The 21,262-nt window shown below is 33.7% G+C and overlaps 1 protein-coding gene across 2 annotated transcripts in view; it reads left to right on the forward strand.

Moving 5' to 3' along the window:
• Nucleotides 1-3,157: 3,157 nt before the first annotated feature.
• The window catches only part of LOC122041058 (probable E3 ubiquitin-protein ligase ARI8), a 65,458-nt gene continuing 47,353 nt past the window's right edge, over nt 3,158-21,262 (forward strand). Inside the window, exons 1-4 of one of the 2 annotated variants that reach the window (XM_042600601.1) lie at nt 3,158-3,536; nt 4,622-4,746; nt 16,942-17,044; nt 17,175-17,265. In XM_042600601.1, the coding sequence (XP_042456535.1) occupies nt 3,375-3,536; nt 4,622-4,746; nt 16,942-17,044; nt 17,175-17,265 (481 nt within the window). In that variant the 5' untranslated portion in view covers nt 3,158-3,374. Of the gene's footprint in view, nt 3,742-4,621; nt 4,747-16,941; nt 17,045-17,174; nt 17,266-21,262 lie in introns of both variants that reach the window. The other variant, XM_042600602.1, reaches the window with a different exon arrangement.

Genomic DNA, 21,262 nt, shown 5'->3' on the forward strand with positions numbered 1-21,262 from the left:
TCGAAGTGGAAACCATTAATTAGTTATGCCTTTTTTTTGTAGCTAAAGATCTCTTGATCTTCTGTTGTATTCCTCTCCTCCTCTTGGGCGTTGTGTGGGTAATGATCTACCAAGATGGAATCCACCCAAACCACTTCTTCTCCTCCAAGACTCTTGAGCCACCAAGGGATGCCAAAATAGGAAACTTTCTTCCTCTTCTTCTCTTCCAAGCAACCGGCCACCAAGTGCTTCTCATCTTCTTCTTCTTCCTCTCCAAGCAACCGACTACAAGGACTTTTCAATCCTTGATACCACCGACCCTAAGGAAGCAAAAGAGGAGATAAGTGAGGCGCCGACCTAAGAGAAAAGGAGAAGGGAAGGGGCCGACCACACCAAGGAAAAGAGAGGAGGCTTAAGGTTATGTGTATATTTTTTATGAGGCACCCTCTACCTTTCTATTATAATCCTTGGTCATGGCAAAAAAGAAAAATTTTAAACATAATTAAAACTTCCTTATTTGTGACCTCCCATTAAAAAGGAAATTTTAACAACAATTAAAATCTCTCTTTTCTAATTTTCCTATTGTACATGGCAATAAAGGAATGTTTTAAAATTAATCTCTCTCTTTTAAAACATGTAGACAACTACAAAAAGGAAAGATTAATTAAAACTTCTCTTTTTAAATCATGGTTATAAAAAAGGAAAGTTTTATAAAAAATTAAAATATCTCTTTTAAACATTATAGATAACTACAAATAAGGAAATATTTTAACAAAATTAAAATATCTCTTTAATTTTTTGTAGATAGCTATAAAAGGAAAGATTTTAAAATTTTAAAACTCTCTTTTAAAACCATGAGGATAACTATAAAAGGAAATTTTAAAATTAAAATTTTTCTTTTAAATCCCTTCATGAATGACTACGAAAGGAAAGATTTTAACAAAAAATAAAATCTCCCTTTAGTTCTAATGGTGTGGCCGACCCCATGCTTGGACACCAAGCATGGCTTGGCCGGCCACCTCTTGAGCTCCAAGCTAATGCTTGGCCGACCCCCTTTGCTCCAAGCAAGGATGTGGCCGACCCATTACTTGGGTAAGAAGTGGACTTGGTGGATACAAGGTTTTATAGAGGCTACAACAGGGACTGAGAGGAGAAATTTGTTTTGGCCTCCCGATGAGCTTGAGCTTCCTGTGTTCACCTCGAACACCCAACTCAAGTTCATCAATAATAACTTATACCACTAAAGAGTTATTATTGAACTACCGCACCAATCCCAAATTACATTATGAGCTTCTTCTTATCATGAGTGCGTTAGTCTCCCTGCGTTTAAGATATAGAATGCCCACTAATTAAATGAGTTACTGACAACTCAATTAATATCTAGATCCAAGAGTAGTACCACTTAACTTCATTATCATGTCGAACTAAGTCCACCTACAGGGTTTACAAGATAATCCTTATGAGCTCCTCAAGGGGGCATTATTAACCTAGATTATTAGGACACAGTTTCTTTCTATAATCAACAACACACCATATAAATAATATTATTTTCCAACTTATCGGGCCTATTGATTTATCGAACTAAATCTCACCCATTGATAAATCAAAGAAATAAATACTAAGTATACGTGCTTATTATTATATCGGGATTAAGAGTACGCACATCCATAATAACATAGGTTTTGTTCTTTTATGTAGTCAGTATAAAAAGAAATAACCTCAAATGATCCTGCTCAATACACACATAGTGTACTAGTATAATTTTATAGTTAAGATAAACTAATACCAAATTATATTACAACCATTCCAATGGTTTGCCCCATTCTATCTTAGTTGTGAGTTACTATTTATAATTTATAAGGAACTGATAACATGATCTTCTGTGTGACACTACACACCATGTTATCTATAATATAAATTAAATGGACAACTACATTTAACATAAATGTAGACATTTGACCAATGTGATTCTTATTTCAAAATAAATATTTACAAAAAGCTAGGCTTTTAGTATACATCCTAACAATCTCCCACTTATACTAAAAGACTATGCTGACATATATATTACCATACATCTGATTTCTATCCTCTCAACATGCCCATCAAAAGCTCTCGCTGGAAAGGCCTTAAAGAAAGGATCTGCCAGGTTATCTACTGATGTAATTTTGGCGACAACAACCTCTCCTCGTATTAGGTGGTACTTGTGTTCTATGTGTTTACTTGCCTTATGGGCTCATGGTTCCTTCGAGTTTGCTACTGCACTACTGTTATCACAATAAACTGTAATAATTTTGGACAAACCAGGAATCACATCTAAGTCCATCATGAAGTTTCTGAGCCATACAGATTCTATGGCTGCCTTAGAGGTTGCCACATACTCAGCTTCCATGGTGGAGTCTGAAACGCATTTCTGTTTAACACTCTTCCATTGTTATGGCTCCACCTCCTAAAGTAAACACAAAACCCCGAGGTCAACTTACTATTGTCCATATTAGTCCGAATCCGTGTAACCCACAGGTAGCAAATCATCTGCCTTGTAAACTAGCATATAATCTCTAGTCATTCTCAGGTACTTTAATATATGCTTTACGACAGTCTAGTGTCCCGGTCCTGAGTGACTTTGATATATACTAACCATGCCCACGACAAAATAGATATCCAGTCTCGTACATAGCATTGCATATATTAGGCTTCCTACAGCCGAAGCATAAGGAACCACCTTCATCTCCTCTAGCTCCTTTGATGTTTGAGGAGACATCTCTTTAGATAATGGTATTTCATATCGAAAAGGTAGAAAATCTTTCTTAATAAGATGTTAAATTATGTTATAAACTAAAACCTCTAAATAAATAAGTTTTTATACATTATTACATTATATATATTGAACGAAATAATATTAGATTATATTTTATTTCTTATAATCTTAATTATATAATTATCAATAATCACATAGCTAAAATTATTTTTAATAACTTAAATCAAACAAATCCTTAAATGGTAAAGCCAATTCTAAATCCTACTTATGGATTCCTTTTAGTAATTTTGTTTTACTATCTTTTACCTTTGTTTAACACAATTATCATTATTAAACAATCTTCAATGAAAATTTTTAACCTCTTCAATTATTCGGCACGCCTTCCTTGATCTACTTGTCTATATAAAACAGAGAAGGGTAGATTACGCCTCCCGCAGCAGGGAAAACGCGGCCTAAAACCCAACAACAACAACTAGGATCGAATCGGCCCTTCACTCTCCAACGCTCTTTCTCTCATTTTCTCTCTCCTCCCTTTGATTCGATTTCTATCCCTCTCAGTTTTTATTGGTTCGGTCCGTCCAGCAGAATTCTAGGGTTCTTGGTGCGTTTGGGCTGGCGGGTTTCGGGTTCGGGGGGAGTGATGGACTCCGAGGATGACATGCATGACGCCAACGACCTGGAGTCGGTGGACGACGATTTCTATAGCGGGGACACCGCGATGGGCAGCGATGATGGCGACGATTTCGATTTCGTCGACAACGAGTCGGATGACTCCGAGGACATCACCTACCACCGCCAGCAGGTAAGGGAATAAACTGGAGCGTGTGTAAGTATTCTACCTTTCTTCAAGATTGGTGCTTCGCTTGGTGGCTGTGCAAGTTAGTCTTTGTCGACTTGAGAAAGCAAGGCACTTTCTGTCACCCACTCTCGGATAGATGGCATACATGGGATTAGATCAGTTCAGCTCAGATCGAGGAATGGTTGTGTTGAATTTTGCGGTTTTTTATGTATGATAAACTCTTCACGTTTTTATAATGATTTTCTTAATGAAACTTGTTTCAGAAAAAAAGGTTCCTTTCAGCTGCTATGTGTTGACATTAATGGAAATAAAATCAATTGTCTTCTTAAACGAAGTCAATGCCCTCTTATGTCCTTTCCCAACTTGTGTGGCAACTAGGAATTTTGAGACTTGAGTTAATCTCATTTGTAATTGTTGTTACTCTCAGTTTTTCCTAGAATCTTGATTACTTGATTCAGGAAATTGTGCTTACTATGAAATTTCCATTTGTTTCTTTCTGGCTTAATGCCTGTTTATATGTGAAAAGTACGTTGGAATCATCTTTTAAATGTGAAAAGGGTGAAATTTGCAATATGTTTGAGAAGGAAGTCCCTCATATTGTCTGATCTCGAATTCTTATACACTATCGCAGTACTTTATAAAGTGCACCATACCATATGCTATTTCACTGCTCAGCCCTTTGTCCTTACTGATTGGAAAAACTTCATTTTAAACTACTTATATGGTACACATCTATATGATGTTTCACCTCTACCTTTGATTAATCATCTAACAAAATAATCTAAGAAAAAGAAACAAACTTAGCTGATTATGTATTCACAAATAAATGCATTTTTCTTAACAGACTTCTATGTGAAAACTATGTTTTCTTTCTTTCATATTTCCAGCACTATTTTTGTAACTGATATCTTGGTATTTTTAAGTATTCATGTTCATAACACAGTCAAACATTGTAATGAAGTTCATTCTCTAATCAACAATTTGAAGGAATTCCTTCAAGCCCACTATGAATTTTATTGGTGTCGTTTCCATCATTTATTTCTTATTATTATGCTTCTTTTTCTAACAAGTCTATTTCACCCTTGTAGCAAAATTATACTATTTTAAGTGAAGCTGATATAAGACTGCGCCAAGAAGAAGACATTAGTAGGGTTTCAACTGTGCTTTCAATATCCAGATCAGCTGCATGCATTCTCCTACGCCATTATCAATGGTAATTTACTGTATGAATCAACTATTTTCTGCTAATATTCTATATTATTTTCCCATGTATGTAGTACAGTTCCAAATAATTAGCTTTAAGTTGGAAAATTATATGTAGACTGTCATATGCAGTGCTCTGTATATGTTTTTCACATGTTTTTTAAAAAATTAAAGTTGATGCTTTCAGATTTTTTTTTGTTTGATTCAAGGTGTATTTGGCTAGTCCACCACTTGAATACCAAGATTGTTTTTAAGAACATCACATATTCTATTAGAAACTCTTCTAAATAGATGCAATAGGATTGACAATTTTAAGCAATTTCTCAGTTTTGAGCTTTACCAATTGAACAAGTGAAGGTAGAACTTGCCAACATGATCCGCATTAGCTTTATCAATATTAGATAATTGATGCTTATAAGTTGATATTATGCACCTAATCAACTTCAAATAGCCATCGATTAGATTAGACAATATTGACTTAGAACTTAGAAGATCAGTATATAGCCTACTAATTATAAAGTATTTAATATATGGGATGTGAACATTTTGCTCCACTAAGTTCTAAAAACTAAATATTTTTACAGGAAATAAAGGTATACAAATAACGTTGGATGTTATCTTATTGTTGAAATCATTATTTCTTCCTAAATAAAAATAGTAATTGTAAATTATGAATGTTTAACAACACTTTTTTGAAATCATAAATAATAATGATGTTTATGATTTATTATCTAAAATAAATTAATAATATTGTTATATTAATATTGTTAATAGCATTCAAATTATTAATCGTTAATTAGTAAGTAATAATAATAATAGTTGTTAATTAGTCTACTAAATATTAAACTCCTAATAACCATTAAATAATATCAGGTTAAATTTGTAAACAAAAATAGTAAATTATATTAAAAATAAATAATGATTAATTTCTCTCACCTTCCTTATCTTTGTGAAATCTCACACCCATCCATGCACAATCACACATCCCTTCTCACCCATAATTGTTAGAGCTGGACGAATTCTAAAAAAAAAGATCCGGGTCTTTATTTGGTCCAATTCTGGAATTAGATTGGACACGCATCAACTTAGGTAAAAACTTGTCAATATTTACTATAATTGAATTGGCTAGTTCTATGAATATGCCTAAACTACCCATTTCTTTAATATAATATGAGATAGGTAACATGTCTTTGTTTTTTATCTTTACCTAACGTCCCATTTATTGAAAAATAAACCTAGCAAGTGGACTACACCGATGTGAATTTTTCCTAATCTTCCTTTGTGGATAGGAAAAGCTCTAGCTCCGGTGGTGGTGCCGCTAAAGAGGTGATTCTTGGGCTTTATCTTCACTGCACAAGTCCCTATACTTCCCTTATCAACAAACTCAATTCCTGCAACATCCATTGCATCGAGTGGTTGTGCGACCAAAGGAAATGATTCTTGGGCATTACTTCCATATCGTAAGTCCCTACACGTTTATCCACAACATTATAGGCAGGACAAAATATACCAAGATTAACATTAACAACAAGAGTAATAACAACAACATTGGCAGACACAACCAAGGTTTAAAATCTCGACCCGTGCCGAGGTTTCGGTCTCAGACCGGAACGATACGGTTTCAGTATCGTATCGTGCCGTGTTGATACGGTTTCGATACTTATATATATATATATATATATATATATATATATATATATATATAGAGGTTGTTGTATTAATGTTATGTAACTTGACCATATATGTAAAAACTTCTAAAATAAAATTAGACATTTATATCAATAAAAATGTGCTTTATATGTTTAGGAACTAAGAATCTAAAAATAGAGAAGATAAGTATTATAATATTTATTATTTCAAATCTCAAATTGATTCTAAGATAAAAAAATATTATCTATAATAATTATATAAATTAACAAAAATCATAATATATATAATAATTATATAATTATAGTTTATAAATATTCTAAATAATATTATATATATTTACACATAAAATTAAATTTATTTTAAAACATTTATTTATATTTTATTTTTTTTAACAATTATTTTTTTTAGAATTATTTATAAAATTTTAAAATTATTATAATTTTTCAAAATTATTTTAAATTTATAAAAATAATTTAAAGTTTGTTTTTTAAATTATCTATTTTACTTTATTTTTTTTATAATTTAAATAAAATAATAAAAATATAAAATTATATATTTTAATTAGATCAATTAATTAACCGTTTCTTTAATTAATTATTAATTTATATAATATAAAACTATAATTTATATAATAATTAATTAGAAATTAGAAATTATATATAAAATATAATAGTTTTATTTAAAAGTTTTAATAAACCCTAACGTTTTCTCAACCTCTCCCATCGCGATTTTTGCACTTGCCGCCGCCTCACCGCAGCCACCGCCGCCTCACCGTAGCTACCGCCGCCTCACCGCAGCCGCCGCTTCGCACCGATGATTCGAGGTAGGTCTTCATACCCAAATTGATTTGTTTTTTCTTCTTTCTTCCTTCTTCTTCTTCTTCTTCTTCTTCTTCCTTCTGTCTTCCTCCTTCTTCTTTCTTCTTCTTCCTTCTTTCTTCCTTCTTATTCTCGAGATTTCATTCACTGAACACAACTAAATCTTTTTCTACAATTGATGCCTCAGTGCCTCTTTGCCCTGGTTGTTTTGTGTTGTAATAAGATTTTCCCACTTGATTTGTAAGTTGAGAAACTGCTACAAATATGTATTGTATGTTCTTTTGCTTTATACATCTTGCTACAAATATCTATTGTATGTTCTTTTGCTTTATACATCTCACAATATAGCTTGACCATTGAAGGTAGTCGGGGAGGATACCCCATTTTTCTCCGTGTACTACATATGCAGGGTTTACAAGAATTGGGCAATCATCAACATCATGCCATCTTACACTGCAAAGCTCACAATAACAGTTAGAAAAATTCACAACATCCAATAGGTCGACCCATTGAGTTTGAGCATCCAACTTGCTTATACAGAAAACCTATCCATAGAGAGGTCAAAAAAAGACAGAAAAAGCATTAGAAGAAGGAATAAAAAATATCGTAGCAAAGAAATACAAAAAGGAATCTAGATTAACTAAATTGCTAATCAACTAATGTTAATCGAAATAGTCTTCGACAACGGCATTAAAAACTTGATGTGGTAAATCATAAGTGCACGATTTCATCGTCAAGTAAGAGACTGTTGATTAAGCACTAGCCGAGTTTGCAAATCAAGTTATCTAGGAGGGCTGAGAGTAGAGAAGGTCAAGGGAAGACAAGTGGTCAAAGGGAGAAGTTGGAATTGAAGGAACGATTCTATGACTTTGGTTTCATCACAATGATTGTAAATACCTAATCTATGTTTGATTTCCTATTCTCAATAGTTATTTATGTAGGTAGATTATCCTATGATATTCAATGTGAACTTTTGAGACTACATTGACATATTCATTCCAATTCATCATCTACTGTTGGAGCGATAAAGCTGAGGGATTGCTTTCTTAAGGAGATCCCTTTCTTAAGGAGATCCTGTCACATGATCCCACAACCCCCTTGCCTTTTCCTACTGTGTGGCAACAAATTGGAATTGATCTATTAAGATCTATGATAGCCTATTACTCTCCGTGGCATACAGATCTACTTTCGTAAGCGACTCTCAATGTCTCAGGTTTCAACGGGTCGGAAGATTGGGTTCTCCTTTCGGTTCATCCCCGCACCTTAAGAGATACGAATATTATACTTTTGGCATTAAGATCCTGGACCACAAACACACATGCCAATAAATACGAAACATGCAAACTCAATAGATTCAACAAATAGTGTTTACATATCAAAAGGATTAATCCCTAATCCTAAGATCCGGAGTTCTACTCCATGGAGAAAGATATACAATCAAAAGACAGAAAATAACAATTTACAACTCAATGAATGCTTATTCATGCGTTGTCGGTCTTCTCGGATGAAATCCTTGCTCCATAAGTGGATGGATAGTCGAGATGAATGAAGATAGCCCCTCTAGGGTTTCCCCTAGAGGCAAAACCCTTTTTAAAGGAAGGGGGCGAAGCCCCTGGTCCAAGATTATCTCAAGAAGGGTTTCACCCTTTTATATTTATCAGATTTACATGACTCCGTCAAAATATATTTTTTGCCCCTTAGACCTAGTTTTCTTAGGTTTGACCCTGAAACAAACTTGTAGAGCTTGTGATTATTTATATTTGATAGGCCGTACAACCCGTAACTCCAACCGAGCATAAAGTTATGGTCGTTCGAAGTTTAGTCTGTAATTTTGGGTCGGAAGCTGAAACGACCGTGACAAACTAGCATAATCGGTCGTGATCAGCTTTGGAAAATTTTTAAAATCGACACGGTCGTTCCTATCGGCACGACCGGGTCTGTTGGAAGTTGTTGGCTCCATTTTAGCACTGTTTTGTGATCGATTTCTTCCGTACAAACATGCTCATGTCATAGGACACGACCGGAGCATGTTCCTTTATTAAAACTTCATTTTGAAAGTCTTTTGAAAGCCTTTTTCTTCATGTATGCTTTGTGTGTTTGGCTCGATAATGAGGCTTGATGATGAGGCATGACTAGTCCGTGTTTAGTCTTTTTTTCCGCTCTATTCTTCATCTTTCTTAGCCGTATGAGTACGCCTGTGTCATGGACATGACCAGAGCGTGCTCCTTGCTCCAACTTCACGTTCCAAGGGGTTTATGCTCTATTTTAATTCCGAATTCACGTCCTATCAACAAAATAAGCAAAGAGCAGTTCTCCGAACTAAAAGAGTAAAAATAATGAAATCACATAGAAATAGGGTGCGATAATGTAAATTATGCTCATTAAATGTAGGTAAATGTACGATAAACAATGTCTAGAAACATGCATAATCTACGCACATCAATCTGTTATGATTTTTAATGTTTAGAGTTCACTCTTCTGGGACTTCAATCTTACTTGACATTCAATCACCCCGAATTTCATCATTGCCAAACATCTAGTCCTCCATGATATGTTAGGACTTTTATCTCCTACCTAACATTTAGTTCACCTTCACCGATTAGTTTTTCTTTGTCAAATCCTTTTGGACTTCAACCATTGCCAAATTTCAATCTATCCTGACCACTTGGTCTTTTCCCTTCCCAACTTCTTGTTGGGCTCTCTACATTTGGACTTCTTCAAGTATTAATTATCCAAACAACCTTGACCTACTTGACACATCATCCCTAACATTAAGCATAGTGCTCAAACATCAGACTCTAGACTATGATCACGGGCCAATTGTATCAACACTTACCACCTCTATAGGCTCGTAGGCTACAATGGTGCTAGAGTCTCAATCACTTGTTATTGGCTCTAGCTTCCTAGAAGCCATCAAACTTGACGATTAATGTAGTTATAAACTGAGTTTGACTTAAAAAATTGGTGAGTATTGAATTAGATTATTTTGGTAGACATGATTCTTCATAGTCTTGTTCTAATGTCATTGTTATGATAAGCCACATAATAATGGTGTTTGAATTATTGAGAAGTTAGTATTGTAGATGTAAATATGCAAGGAAGGCTATAAGCTTGTGAGCCTTTCGATTAGCATCTTTAGCACAAGCACACACATATATATTACAAAATGTCTACATCCGAGTAATATGGTTAACATGAATGATGGTATGTGTAAAACTAAAGTAAGAAGTTAAGATTAATAAAATGTGTTTAACACTATAAATAAACTTAGTGAAGCTCCTCATGATTTTTTTTAAGAAGATGAATTTAGCCATGTGTAGATTTTGAGTGAGATAAATGAAATAGGCCGTGTTCCTATTTTGTAGAACAATCAATAATGACACTAACAAGCCTGAATCTTGTTTGTGCAATTGTGCCCCAAGTGGTGAGTTCCTTTAAGTGGTAGACCTTGAATTTTGATGTGTAAATGGTTGAAGTTAGGCTTTGCATATTATATTTGAGTATGTAGGGACTTCTAGAACATACACGGAGCTAGGAGAGTTTGTGGCTCGACAAGATCGAGAATGCATGGATGATGAGTTGGCACAGCCAAACAACATGTTTAGTGACTTGGAGGTTCGTGGAGATCGGAGAAGGTTGCATGAGATAACTTGATGGACTGCAAGATGGAAGCACTAAGATTGTGTTATTGCAACTCTAGAGCATGACTTGGTGTGGTCAAATTGGAAGTTTGGTGGTTTGAGATCTGTAGAGATTGGAGAAGGATGGAATGAGACATCTAAGAGATCGTAGGATGAGGAGCATTGAGGATAAAGTTGATGATAGCCGGTGGAGGCACACTATATGGGTGACGCATGAGGATGACATATGGAGCTAGACGTAGACTGTGCATCTGAGGGATAACTAATGAGAGGTGAGGTTAAGTTGCAAAGGTAAGCTCTGGTAAAGTGTGAGATTTGAGAGATCTATATGCATGGAGTGAAAGTAGAATCTCAGCTTAGGTGCAAAACTTGATTAGGATAATTATAATTGCTCCAGTCGACTAAGGAATCAACTTAGTTTGATTAATCAGTGACAAAATTGTTTTTGTTTGGTGCTGAGTTGACGGAGTTGCGTTGCAATGGTGGATGACTTGAGAGTTACAGTTGAGTTGTCGACTTATGGCGAAATCTAGTCCACTTTAATAGCCATTGGCAGGCTTAGGTTGACAATATAAGATGAAGCAATCGATTGATGGTTGATTCTAGTCCATTGATTGATGACGGATCAACTTACAGTAAGTGAAACATGAAGAGGCGATGAGCGGTATAAAAGGAGAGCTCAATGGACGCTTGAAGGTTGACGAAATATAGTTGATCAAATTCTATTAGAAGCCTCACCCTTTTGTCTTAGTCTTTCTCTTTGTATTTTTGTAAGAAATTTCTCCACCTTCAGTAGTTGATCAAGGATGAGAAAGATATTGACTTTCCAAGAGTAATCCATTATAGGCCGTGGAGTAAAAGCCTCGGGGCTACCGAACCACGTAAACACCTTGTATTAACAATTGTGGTAAGCTTGCTTATGAGTGTTTTTATTTTTGTTGTAGTACTAGTATAACCTTGCTAAGCACTAGCAAGTGTAGTTAGAATCACATTTGTAGCTACGATGACTATTCACCCCCTTTAGGTTATTCGATCATCTCACATGCCAGTCATTGAGTTGTATAGTATTGTAGACATAAATATGCAAGGAAGTCTACATTGATGGTATGTGTAAAACTAAAGGAAGAAATTGGTTTAATGAAATGTGTTCAACACCACAAATGAACTTTGTGAGGCTCCTCGTGACTTCTAGGAAGATGAACTGCCATGTGTAGCTTCAAAGTGAAGTAAATGAAATAGACTACCCTTGCTCGTAGAATAGTCAATAGTGACACAGGCCTGAATGTAACGACCCTGATAACCCCAACACCAAGTTGACACTAGTTGAAGGTGGTCCTTCCATTCTTATCCTTTTGGTTTTCCCTTCTAGTTGTTTTTTGTCGTAGAAATTTACACTTGCATAATTATTGGGTGGTTTTGATAACCTATATTGTTAGTTATTTCAACTACATATACACACACCTAAACTGTTTCATTGCCATTTTTCCATAGGAGTTTAACAGAGGGTTTAGTTTTAATTATATATACATAATAATAACAACAATTTATAATAGTTATAATATCATTAAGTGTATTGCTATTACTATATTGTTATAACAATTATGTGATTAGGCAGGTTAATCAGGAACATTTAGGCTTGTTAGCTTGATCCATTGGTTTGACCAATGAATAAGTGTCTTGGCTTTTCTACTCACCACATACCTCACATCCCTCATGTGATAAGGAGATAAATTTTCTCTTGTTGAGCAAGCAATCCGAATGTCACTCACTCTTGGACTTGCTGTCAACACTCAAAGCCCCCACAGTTGCTGTTCCATCAAGACACCTATATAATTGGGACTGACTAATTTTGCTAGGCATTTTTGTTTTTCATTTATTTCCCACTACTCATATATTCTTTTGGTCTTTTATTGATATGTTCTGCTCTATCCTCAATGGTTTCCATGACATGAGCAAGAAATTAGCTAAAATTTAGATTGTACTAGACTAATTCTGATCCAACTATGCTAATTTAGTGTGGAATCAGTTGGGTTTTCCAACTATACAACCACATCTGACCTATTTCAATTGAAATGTAAAGCGTTTAATTTAGTGTAAGTATCTTGTTCTAAGGAGCCTTTGTTAATGTCTAGCATGCCAAAAATGAAGTACTTGTCACATATCCTCAAGTTTTATAACTGAAAAAAAAAATACTGCATGGCATTTGTGTTGGTTGCTATGCGGAATATCATACCGGTTCCCCTGTACAAAAATTTTGTACAAGTCCTGAACCTTTACTAACAACCTATTGTGTTCTTTAGAAATTAAATTAGGAATCGCAAATAGAACTTAACATTATTGATTCCAAATTTAACTTATCTGTTCTTAGTGATTTAGACTTGGATCGCAAATGATGCTTAACATTATTGATCCAAATCCACCCATGTTATAAATTCAATTAAATATTAATTTCAGAAATTGACTTCCAGGTTAAACATGGCGAGGCACTAAGTCTTCTTGGGTATGGGAGCATCCACCACTTCCTAGATAAAGCCTTTCAATGAAATCTAATATTTAATATCCTTATATAACCCTAGGTTTAACCAAAAGGAACAATCGAATCACAAATTCGAAAAACAAAAAAAACACAAACTCGAATAACAAATTCGAAAACTAGAATCATATGCCTCTTGTGTTTGGTATTTCAAAAACTATACAAAGAAAACTAGTATGATGCGGAAAATAATTACTAGTTATACCTTTCTTTGTAAGCAACAACCTCTTGATCTTCTATCGTATTCCTCTTCTTATTTCGGACGTTGTGTGGGCAACGATCTACCGAGATGAGAATCCACCAAGCCTCCTTCTTCCTTCCTCCAAGTTTCGGCCAATCACCTTTCTCCAAGAGATAGCAATTCTCGGCCACCAACCAAGCTCCAAGGGATGCAAGAGCAAAGTCTTCTTTCTCTCATTCTCCTAGCAAGAACCGACCACCACAAGAACTCCAAGAAGGGGATGCACCAGCCACTAAAGAAGAAGAGAAGAGGAGAAGAATAGGGCCGGCCACACACCAAGGAAGAGAGGAGAAACTATAGAAGATATATTGTGAGGTGAGGCACCTCTACCCCCTCTTTTATATTCCTTGGTCTTGGCATATAAGGAAATTTAATTATAATTAAAATTCCCTTATTCTCCTTGCCATTTGTTAATAAGAAAAATTTAATTAAAAATTCCTTTTAACCCATGCTATGGGCGGCCACATCACATGCTCCAAATAAGATAAGTTTTAAACACAAAATTAAAACTTCCTTATTTGTTTCCGGAATTTTTTTAAAATAAAAATTTCTCTAATAATATTTCCCTTCATGGTTGGTTATAAAAAGAAATTTTATAAATTAAAATCTCTCTATTAAAACATATGGATGATTTCCAAAAAGGAAAGTTATCTTTAAAATTAAAATCTTCCACTCAATCTACAAATAAGGAAAGATATCAAATCTTGTCTTAATTTTTTGTAGAAACTATAATAGGAAAGATTTAATTTTAAAACTCTCTTTTATATCATTAAGATGGTTAAAAAAGAGAAAGTTTTATCAAAAATTAAAATCTTCCTTTTAACTACAAATAAGGAAAGATATCAAACATTTCATTTAATCTTTTGTAGAAAACTATAAAAGGATAGATTTAAATTTTAAACTCTCTTTTAAAACTATGATATCCACATAAGAAAAGATTTTTAAAAAATAAAATCCTTTTTAATTTTACATGGCTGGCCACACCATGCTTGGGCTCCAAGCTAGGGCCGACCACCTATACTTGGCTCAACCTATGGCTTGGCCGACCCAAGCTTGCTTGGCCGACCACCTAATGGTTGGGTAAGAAGATGGGTATAGGTGGGTATAACACTTTATAAATAAGAGGCTGCGATAGGGACCGAGAGGAGGAATTGGTTTTGGACTCCTGATAAAATAAAGCTTCTCGTGTTCGCCCCGAACACCTAAGTTAATTTCATCAATAATAATTCATACCATTAAAGAATTATTATTGAACTACCGCACCAATCCCAAATTACATTTTGGACTTCTTCTTATTATAAGTGTGTTAGTCTCCCTATGTTTAAGATACAGAATGTCCACTAATTAAATGAGTTACTAATAACTCACTTAATTAATATCTAACTCCAAGAGTTGTACCACTCAACTTTATTGTCATGTCGGACTAAGTCCATCTGCAGGGTTTACATGACAATCCTTATGAGTTTCTCTTGGGGATATCATCAACCTAGATTACTAGGACACAGTTTCCTTCTATAATCAACAACATACACTATAAATAATATCATTTCCCAACTTATCGGGCCTCTTAATTTATCGAGCTAAATTTCACCCTTTGATAAGTCAAAGAAATAAATATTAAGTACACGTGCTTGTTACTATATTGGGATTAAGATCACACACTTCTATAATAACAAAGGTCTAGTTCTTTTATTAAGTCAGTATAAAAGAACTTACTTTAAATGGTCTAGCTCAATACACTGTACTAGTATAATTTTATAGTTAAGATAAACTAATACCAAATTACACTACGACTATTCCAATGGTTCGTTCCTTTCCATCTTGTCGTGAGCTACTGTTTATAATTTATAAGGAATTGATAACATGATCTTCTGTGTGTGACACCACACACCATGTTATCTACAATATAAATTAATTGAACAACTACACTTAGCATATAAATGTAGACATTTGACCAATGTGATTCTTTATTTCACAATAAAATATTTACAAAAGGCTAGGTTTTTAGTATACACTCTAACAATTTGATACTGAGAGGTTGATTAGTATTTAATAGGTGGGTTTGAGTATGATGGTCTTCTATCCAATGCATTTTTTGGTATGGTCAAGATGATAGAGCCATGAGCTCTCTTTCCTTAAAAAATGCATTTGATACTTCTCATGTAATTATCCTGGACTACATATTGTCTCTGCATTGCTTGTTCAATCCTTCAAGAATTTAAAAATGCATGCTTTTCTTTGTATCTATCCCTTATTTTCATTGTAGACAAGGAGTATATTATGTCTAGCACAACATAGATGGCCAAATAGAATTAAAACCTAGTAAAATGCTAAATTTGTAAAGAGCTCTAGAGTTGGAAATTTTCTGACGATTGGCTTACTCTAGGTTTTGGTGCTGCGTGGTACAGTGGGTGAAAACAAGCAGGGAAATTTGTATAGGTGTTGCAATTAAAAGAGAAAGATGCATAAACAGAGAAAGGGAGATGAAGAAAGAAAAAAATAGAGAGAAATAAAGAGAAAGGAGAAAATAAGGAATACAGAGTTTTTTTCTTGCTTTGGATTTTCTTCTTTGTCTTTTAGGAGTCTCACAAAATTTGGTGAGATCATTCTGTCTTCTGTTTCATTTCAATTAGTTTACGAGTTTGGGCCATCTTATGAAATGCTATAAATTTCTTCTCATGTAGTGGGATACTCGAAGTTGCCTTTTATATTTTATTGTTCATCTAGAGGGTTTTACATGTAAATCTTAGCATTTTTATTTTATTGTTGCTGCATATTTTTTGTTGCTTCTCATGTTTGCTTGTTTGTAATAGGATTATTGAAGGAGATATATTTCTCATTTAGATCCTGAACAGGATAGACAGTTGAATATGTGCTAAATCCTATTAATTTAGAGGTTGGATCCTGTTATTTTTTTTGTAACTGACATTTTTATTTTATTTATTTATAGAAATGCTGGCTGTATTTTTGTTCATGATATTGCAGTGGTCAATCGAACAAATTTAGAATTAACATCTGAAAATATGACTATATTTGAATTCAATGGTTGAATGAATGTGAGCATGGTATCTATGATAGAATATAGTTGTATCGTACTATCTACTACATTCAGGAAAATGTTTCTTTTTTCTTTGATCATTCTATTGATACCTTTTCATGGATATCTATTCCAAATGAGTTAATTCTCCATATCATTTATTGTTTAATATATAGACAAACTACTTGAGTGGATTTATTGCTTGGTATTGTTTTCACCAGAGGTACTTTTTTTGTACTTTTGTTTACACTTCAATTTATGATGTATTAACATTTGCTTGTTCAGGAGTGTTAGTCGAGTAAACGATGAATGGTTTGCAGATGAAGAACATGTTCGAAAGGTTGTTGGTCTGTTGGAGAAGCTAGTTGAAGTGCAGAATTCTAGAGAGGTAAGAGGACTTTGTAATTTTATTATTTTTAATAATGTTTGTTGCATGCGATTTTTTTTGGTATTGGATGGATTAGTGCAATTTTTTTTTAACTTTTCGTTTGTTATGCATGGACTTCTGTTGATGGCAGCTTACTTGTGGAATTTGTTTCGAAAACTATCCTCAGGACAGGATGACCTCTGCTATTTGTGGCCATCCTTTTTGTGGCACTTGCTGGAGAGGTAAGTAGGATCCCAAGGAGAGTTCTGGATCTAGTAATTTTCTCTTTCACACATTTTTTTTCAAAAATCTTTTTTCATAATTTAAAGGTTTAGGGAATTGCTAGTGCGCTGCTGCAATTCCATTTCCCAGCCGACTAGATTTTGATATCAAATTCAAGCTCTTGCACTATACATACACTAAGCTCATCAGTTTCTGATAATAAACTCTTGAATCTATTTAAAAAAAATATAATTGTAAATAAAATAAAGAGAAAAAATTCGTTTGGTTAAATTTGTTGCATTATTTTCTGGATAATATGAGAGCGAGCTGCTTTTTTGTTTCCTTGAGAATAACCTTAGTTCATTTCATAAGCTGTCAACATGTGGCTGCACCTGATTTGTTAAAAAAATAAAAATTGAAATGATCTAAAAAATTTATTTAACATATAAAAAAAGGAAATAAAAATTCTAATAATTATAAAGTTTATGTTGCATTATATTTCTATTATTAAGAACACTTCATATTATAATTACTATTTAATTATTGAAATATTGTAAGTGGTTATTATTAATCAAATTAATAAACAAATAAATTTCCATAATATTAATCGGATAATCTGATTATTGATAGAAATATTTATTTGTTTAATATTAAATTTATAATGATATGATATTAAAATTAATATTTATCAATTATTCATATGATTTTTATTAGATAATCATTTGAAATTACTAAGATAATTATTATATAGTAAACTAATATATGCTTGTTGATATTAAAAATTGATGAATAATCTATAATATAATTGTCATTTTTAAAATGTTATCTTTTCATGATAATTATGCAAATTGAACAAGAAATGCACTAACACAATCGCTAATACATATATGTAATGACGTTCAATAGCCCCTAGGCTCCTACTCCACTTTGGAAAGCCACACTTTCTCCTTCTCGATCAACTACCGAAGGTGAAGAAATCTTTTACAATCACAATGGATTAAAAGAATACAAAGAGGAAGAGTACAAAATGCAAGGTTTTTATTTAACTAAGGTTCAAAATTTTGAGCCATGTAGAGTTTTGGATTTTGACCATAACAATACTTTCAGTATTGTGCTGACATTTCACCATATAGTGTCGGTGGCAAATATAAGGTGAAAGGAGGAAGGAGATGAAAAAGAAATAGATAATACAACTATATACTTAAATTTAAAATTTATTTTCCACCAATAATGGTATGATTTTAATATTATTTTGTATGAAGATAATTTTTTTTAAAAAAATTATCTCAATTTATTTTAACTTGGATTGTAGCATGTCAAAAAGTATTGGTTATTAGCACAAGACAATCATAATCTATATGATTGACACAACAACACATGAGACATTGCTTACATCGAGTAATATTGAGTTTTAGTAATTTTCCAGAATGATATGCTTCAATCATTTCGCCAAACACGTTACATGATTTAAATAATAAGTTTAACCAACACTATTTCACCAACATGCAAGGCCTCGACCGAGCCTACTTTTATAGCTTTGGATCTTTTATTATAGGTTTGCGTATCGCCCAATATTCGACTTGTATCACTAATGACTTTTTTCTGCTTTCCATGTGAACCATTAGTCGACTAGAAACTTACTAACAATTAACCAACGGGATTAGTCGATTGCGCAGTTGATTCACGAACAAAACCATTGTATTCAACTACTCTATGGACCTTATCGATTGTCTTAGTCGGCTACTCTATCAATCAACTGAAATACACATTCTAGTCGATTGTAGTCAATTGAAATACACATTCTAGTTGATTGCTAAACCACTAAATCTCGAAACCATTTAGGGTATTGGGTTTTTGTTACCAATTGATTGGTCTCCAATACCAATTGATTGGTAACCCCGACTCCAACCTTACATCTTGTCTTTGCTCCTTGGCCATCTTCCGTTTGGCTAACCGACCCTCAGATGTGCATGAGTCCACAACTCCTCCACATGCAATCCTGCACTCCTTCACCTACGGAGATCGCCTCCATTGACTATCTTCCTCGTTGCCTTGATGCCTCTCTCGTTCTGCCTCAAGCAACAGTCTTCGATCTCTACGAACCTTGAGGTCAATGCTCTAGAATTGCGCCAGCACAACCTTTATGCTCTTCGTCTTGTAGTCTCTCGAATGTCCCCATATCATCTTTCTCCAATCTTTCAGACCTCTAAGTCATCGAGCATGCCACCTTGGCTACGAGCTCTCCAAGCTCTATGTCTTTACCTGCGACCCTTGCATATTCAAAACACATATCAAATAGATAGGCAATTCCTAATTTAAACCTTTTGCCCAAACGTTACACTGGACCTCTTAGAGCACGATTACACCAACATTAAGCAATTAATACCATTAGCAATTAGCTATATAAAGGTCTGACTTTGATACATTAGAAGCCCCCTCTCACTTGTAGTTTTTCCCCATTTCCCTTTTAAATAATATTTTTACAAACTATTGTTTTTATAAATATTAAGATATAATTAATAAAATTTTAACATGCATTAGTATAATTAATATCTCAATAAATAGTATATTTTTAGACCATTGAATTAATTAATTAAAAATATGATTTTTCCACGTATATAATATATTATTATTAACAGTATCTATAATACAACAACAACCAAGCCTTTTTCCACTAGGTGGGGTCGGCTATATGAATCTTTTTATACCACTGAGCTCTATCTCCGACTATATCATCTATATTTAAATAAATTTTATCTTGTTTTATTGTTGCTAACCAAGTCTTTTTTTGATCTTCCTCTTTCTCGTTTGATATGCATGTTTATCATAGTTTCACATCGCCTAACTAGAACATTTATTGATCGTCTAAGTACATGTCCGTACCATCTTAAACGTGCCTCTCGGAGTTGTTCCTCAATACATGCAACTCTAACTCTCTCTAATGCTCTCATTTCTTATTTTGTCCATCCTCGTATGCCCACACATCCACCTTAACATCCTCATTTCTACAACTCTCATCTTTTGCTCATGTGCTCGAGTCATAGCCCAACATCCAACTTCATATAATATAGCAGGTCTAACTGTGGTTTTATAGAACTTACCTTTAAGTTTAAGAGGTACTTTACGGTCACATAAAATACTTAACGCTCCTCTCCATTTCAACCATCCTGCTTGTATTTTATGTAAGACATCTTTCTCAATCCTTTTGTCGTTTTGCAAAATGATCCTAAATATTTAAATCTCTCGGTTTCGGGTAAATCGTCCTCTCCTATCTTAACAATCGTCTCATTACTTCTAATATTGCTAAACTTAAATTCTATATATTTTGTCTTTAATCTACTAAGCTTAAAATATTTTCTTTCTAGTGTTTCTCGCCAAAATTCTAGTTTAACATTTACTCCTTCACGTGTTTCATTTACTAAAATAATATTATCTGCAAACAACATGTACCACGGTACTGTGTCTTGCATGTGCGCAGTGAGTTCGTTCATAGTGTAAAAAGATAGAGACTTAGAGCTGATTCTTGATGTAACCCTATCTTTATTGGAAATACTTCAGTTATTCCGCCTGAAGTCTTTACTCTTATATCCTCATACATATCCTTAATTAATTCAATATATGTTATGCTAACATCTCTTTTTTCTAGAATTCCTTATGTAATTTCTCTTGAGGCTCTATTATAAGTTTTTCCTAAGTCAATGAATGCCATGTGTAGATTTTGTTTTTGCTTCAAATATTTTTTAATTAATTGTAAGAAGATGTATAACTTCTATTGTCGACCTTTCAGGCATGAACCCAAATTGATTTTCGATTACTGTGGTCTCCTTCCTTAATCTTTTTTGTATTACTTTTTTCCAAAGTTTCATAGTATGACTTATTAGTTTAATACCCCTATAGTTTGCGCAATTTTGTACGTCTCCCTTGTTCTTATATAAGGGAACTAGAGTACTTATCCTCCATTTATCAGACTTCTTTTTCGTTTTCAATATCATGTTAAATAATTTTGTAAGTTATTCA

This window comes from Zingiber officinale, chromosome 2A, assembly GCF_018446385.1.
Source record: "Zingiber officinale cultivar Zhangliang chromosome 2A, Zo_v1.1, whole genome shotgun sequence".
Lineage (NCBI taxonomy): Eukaryota > Viridiplantae > Streptophyta > Magnoliopsida > Zingiberales > Zingiberaceae > Zingiber > Zingiber officinale.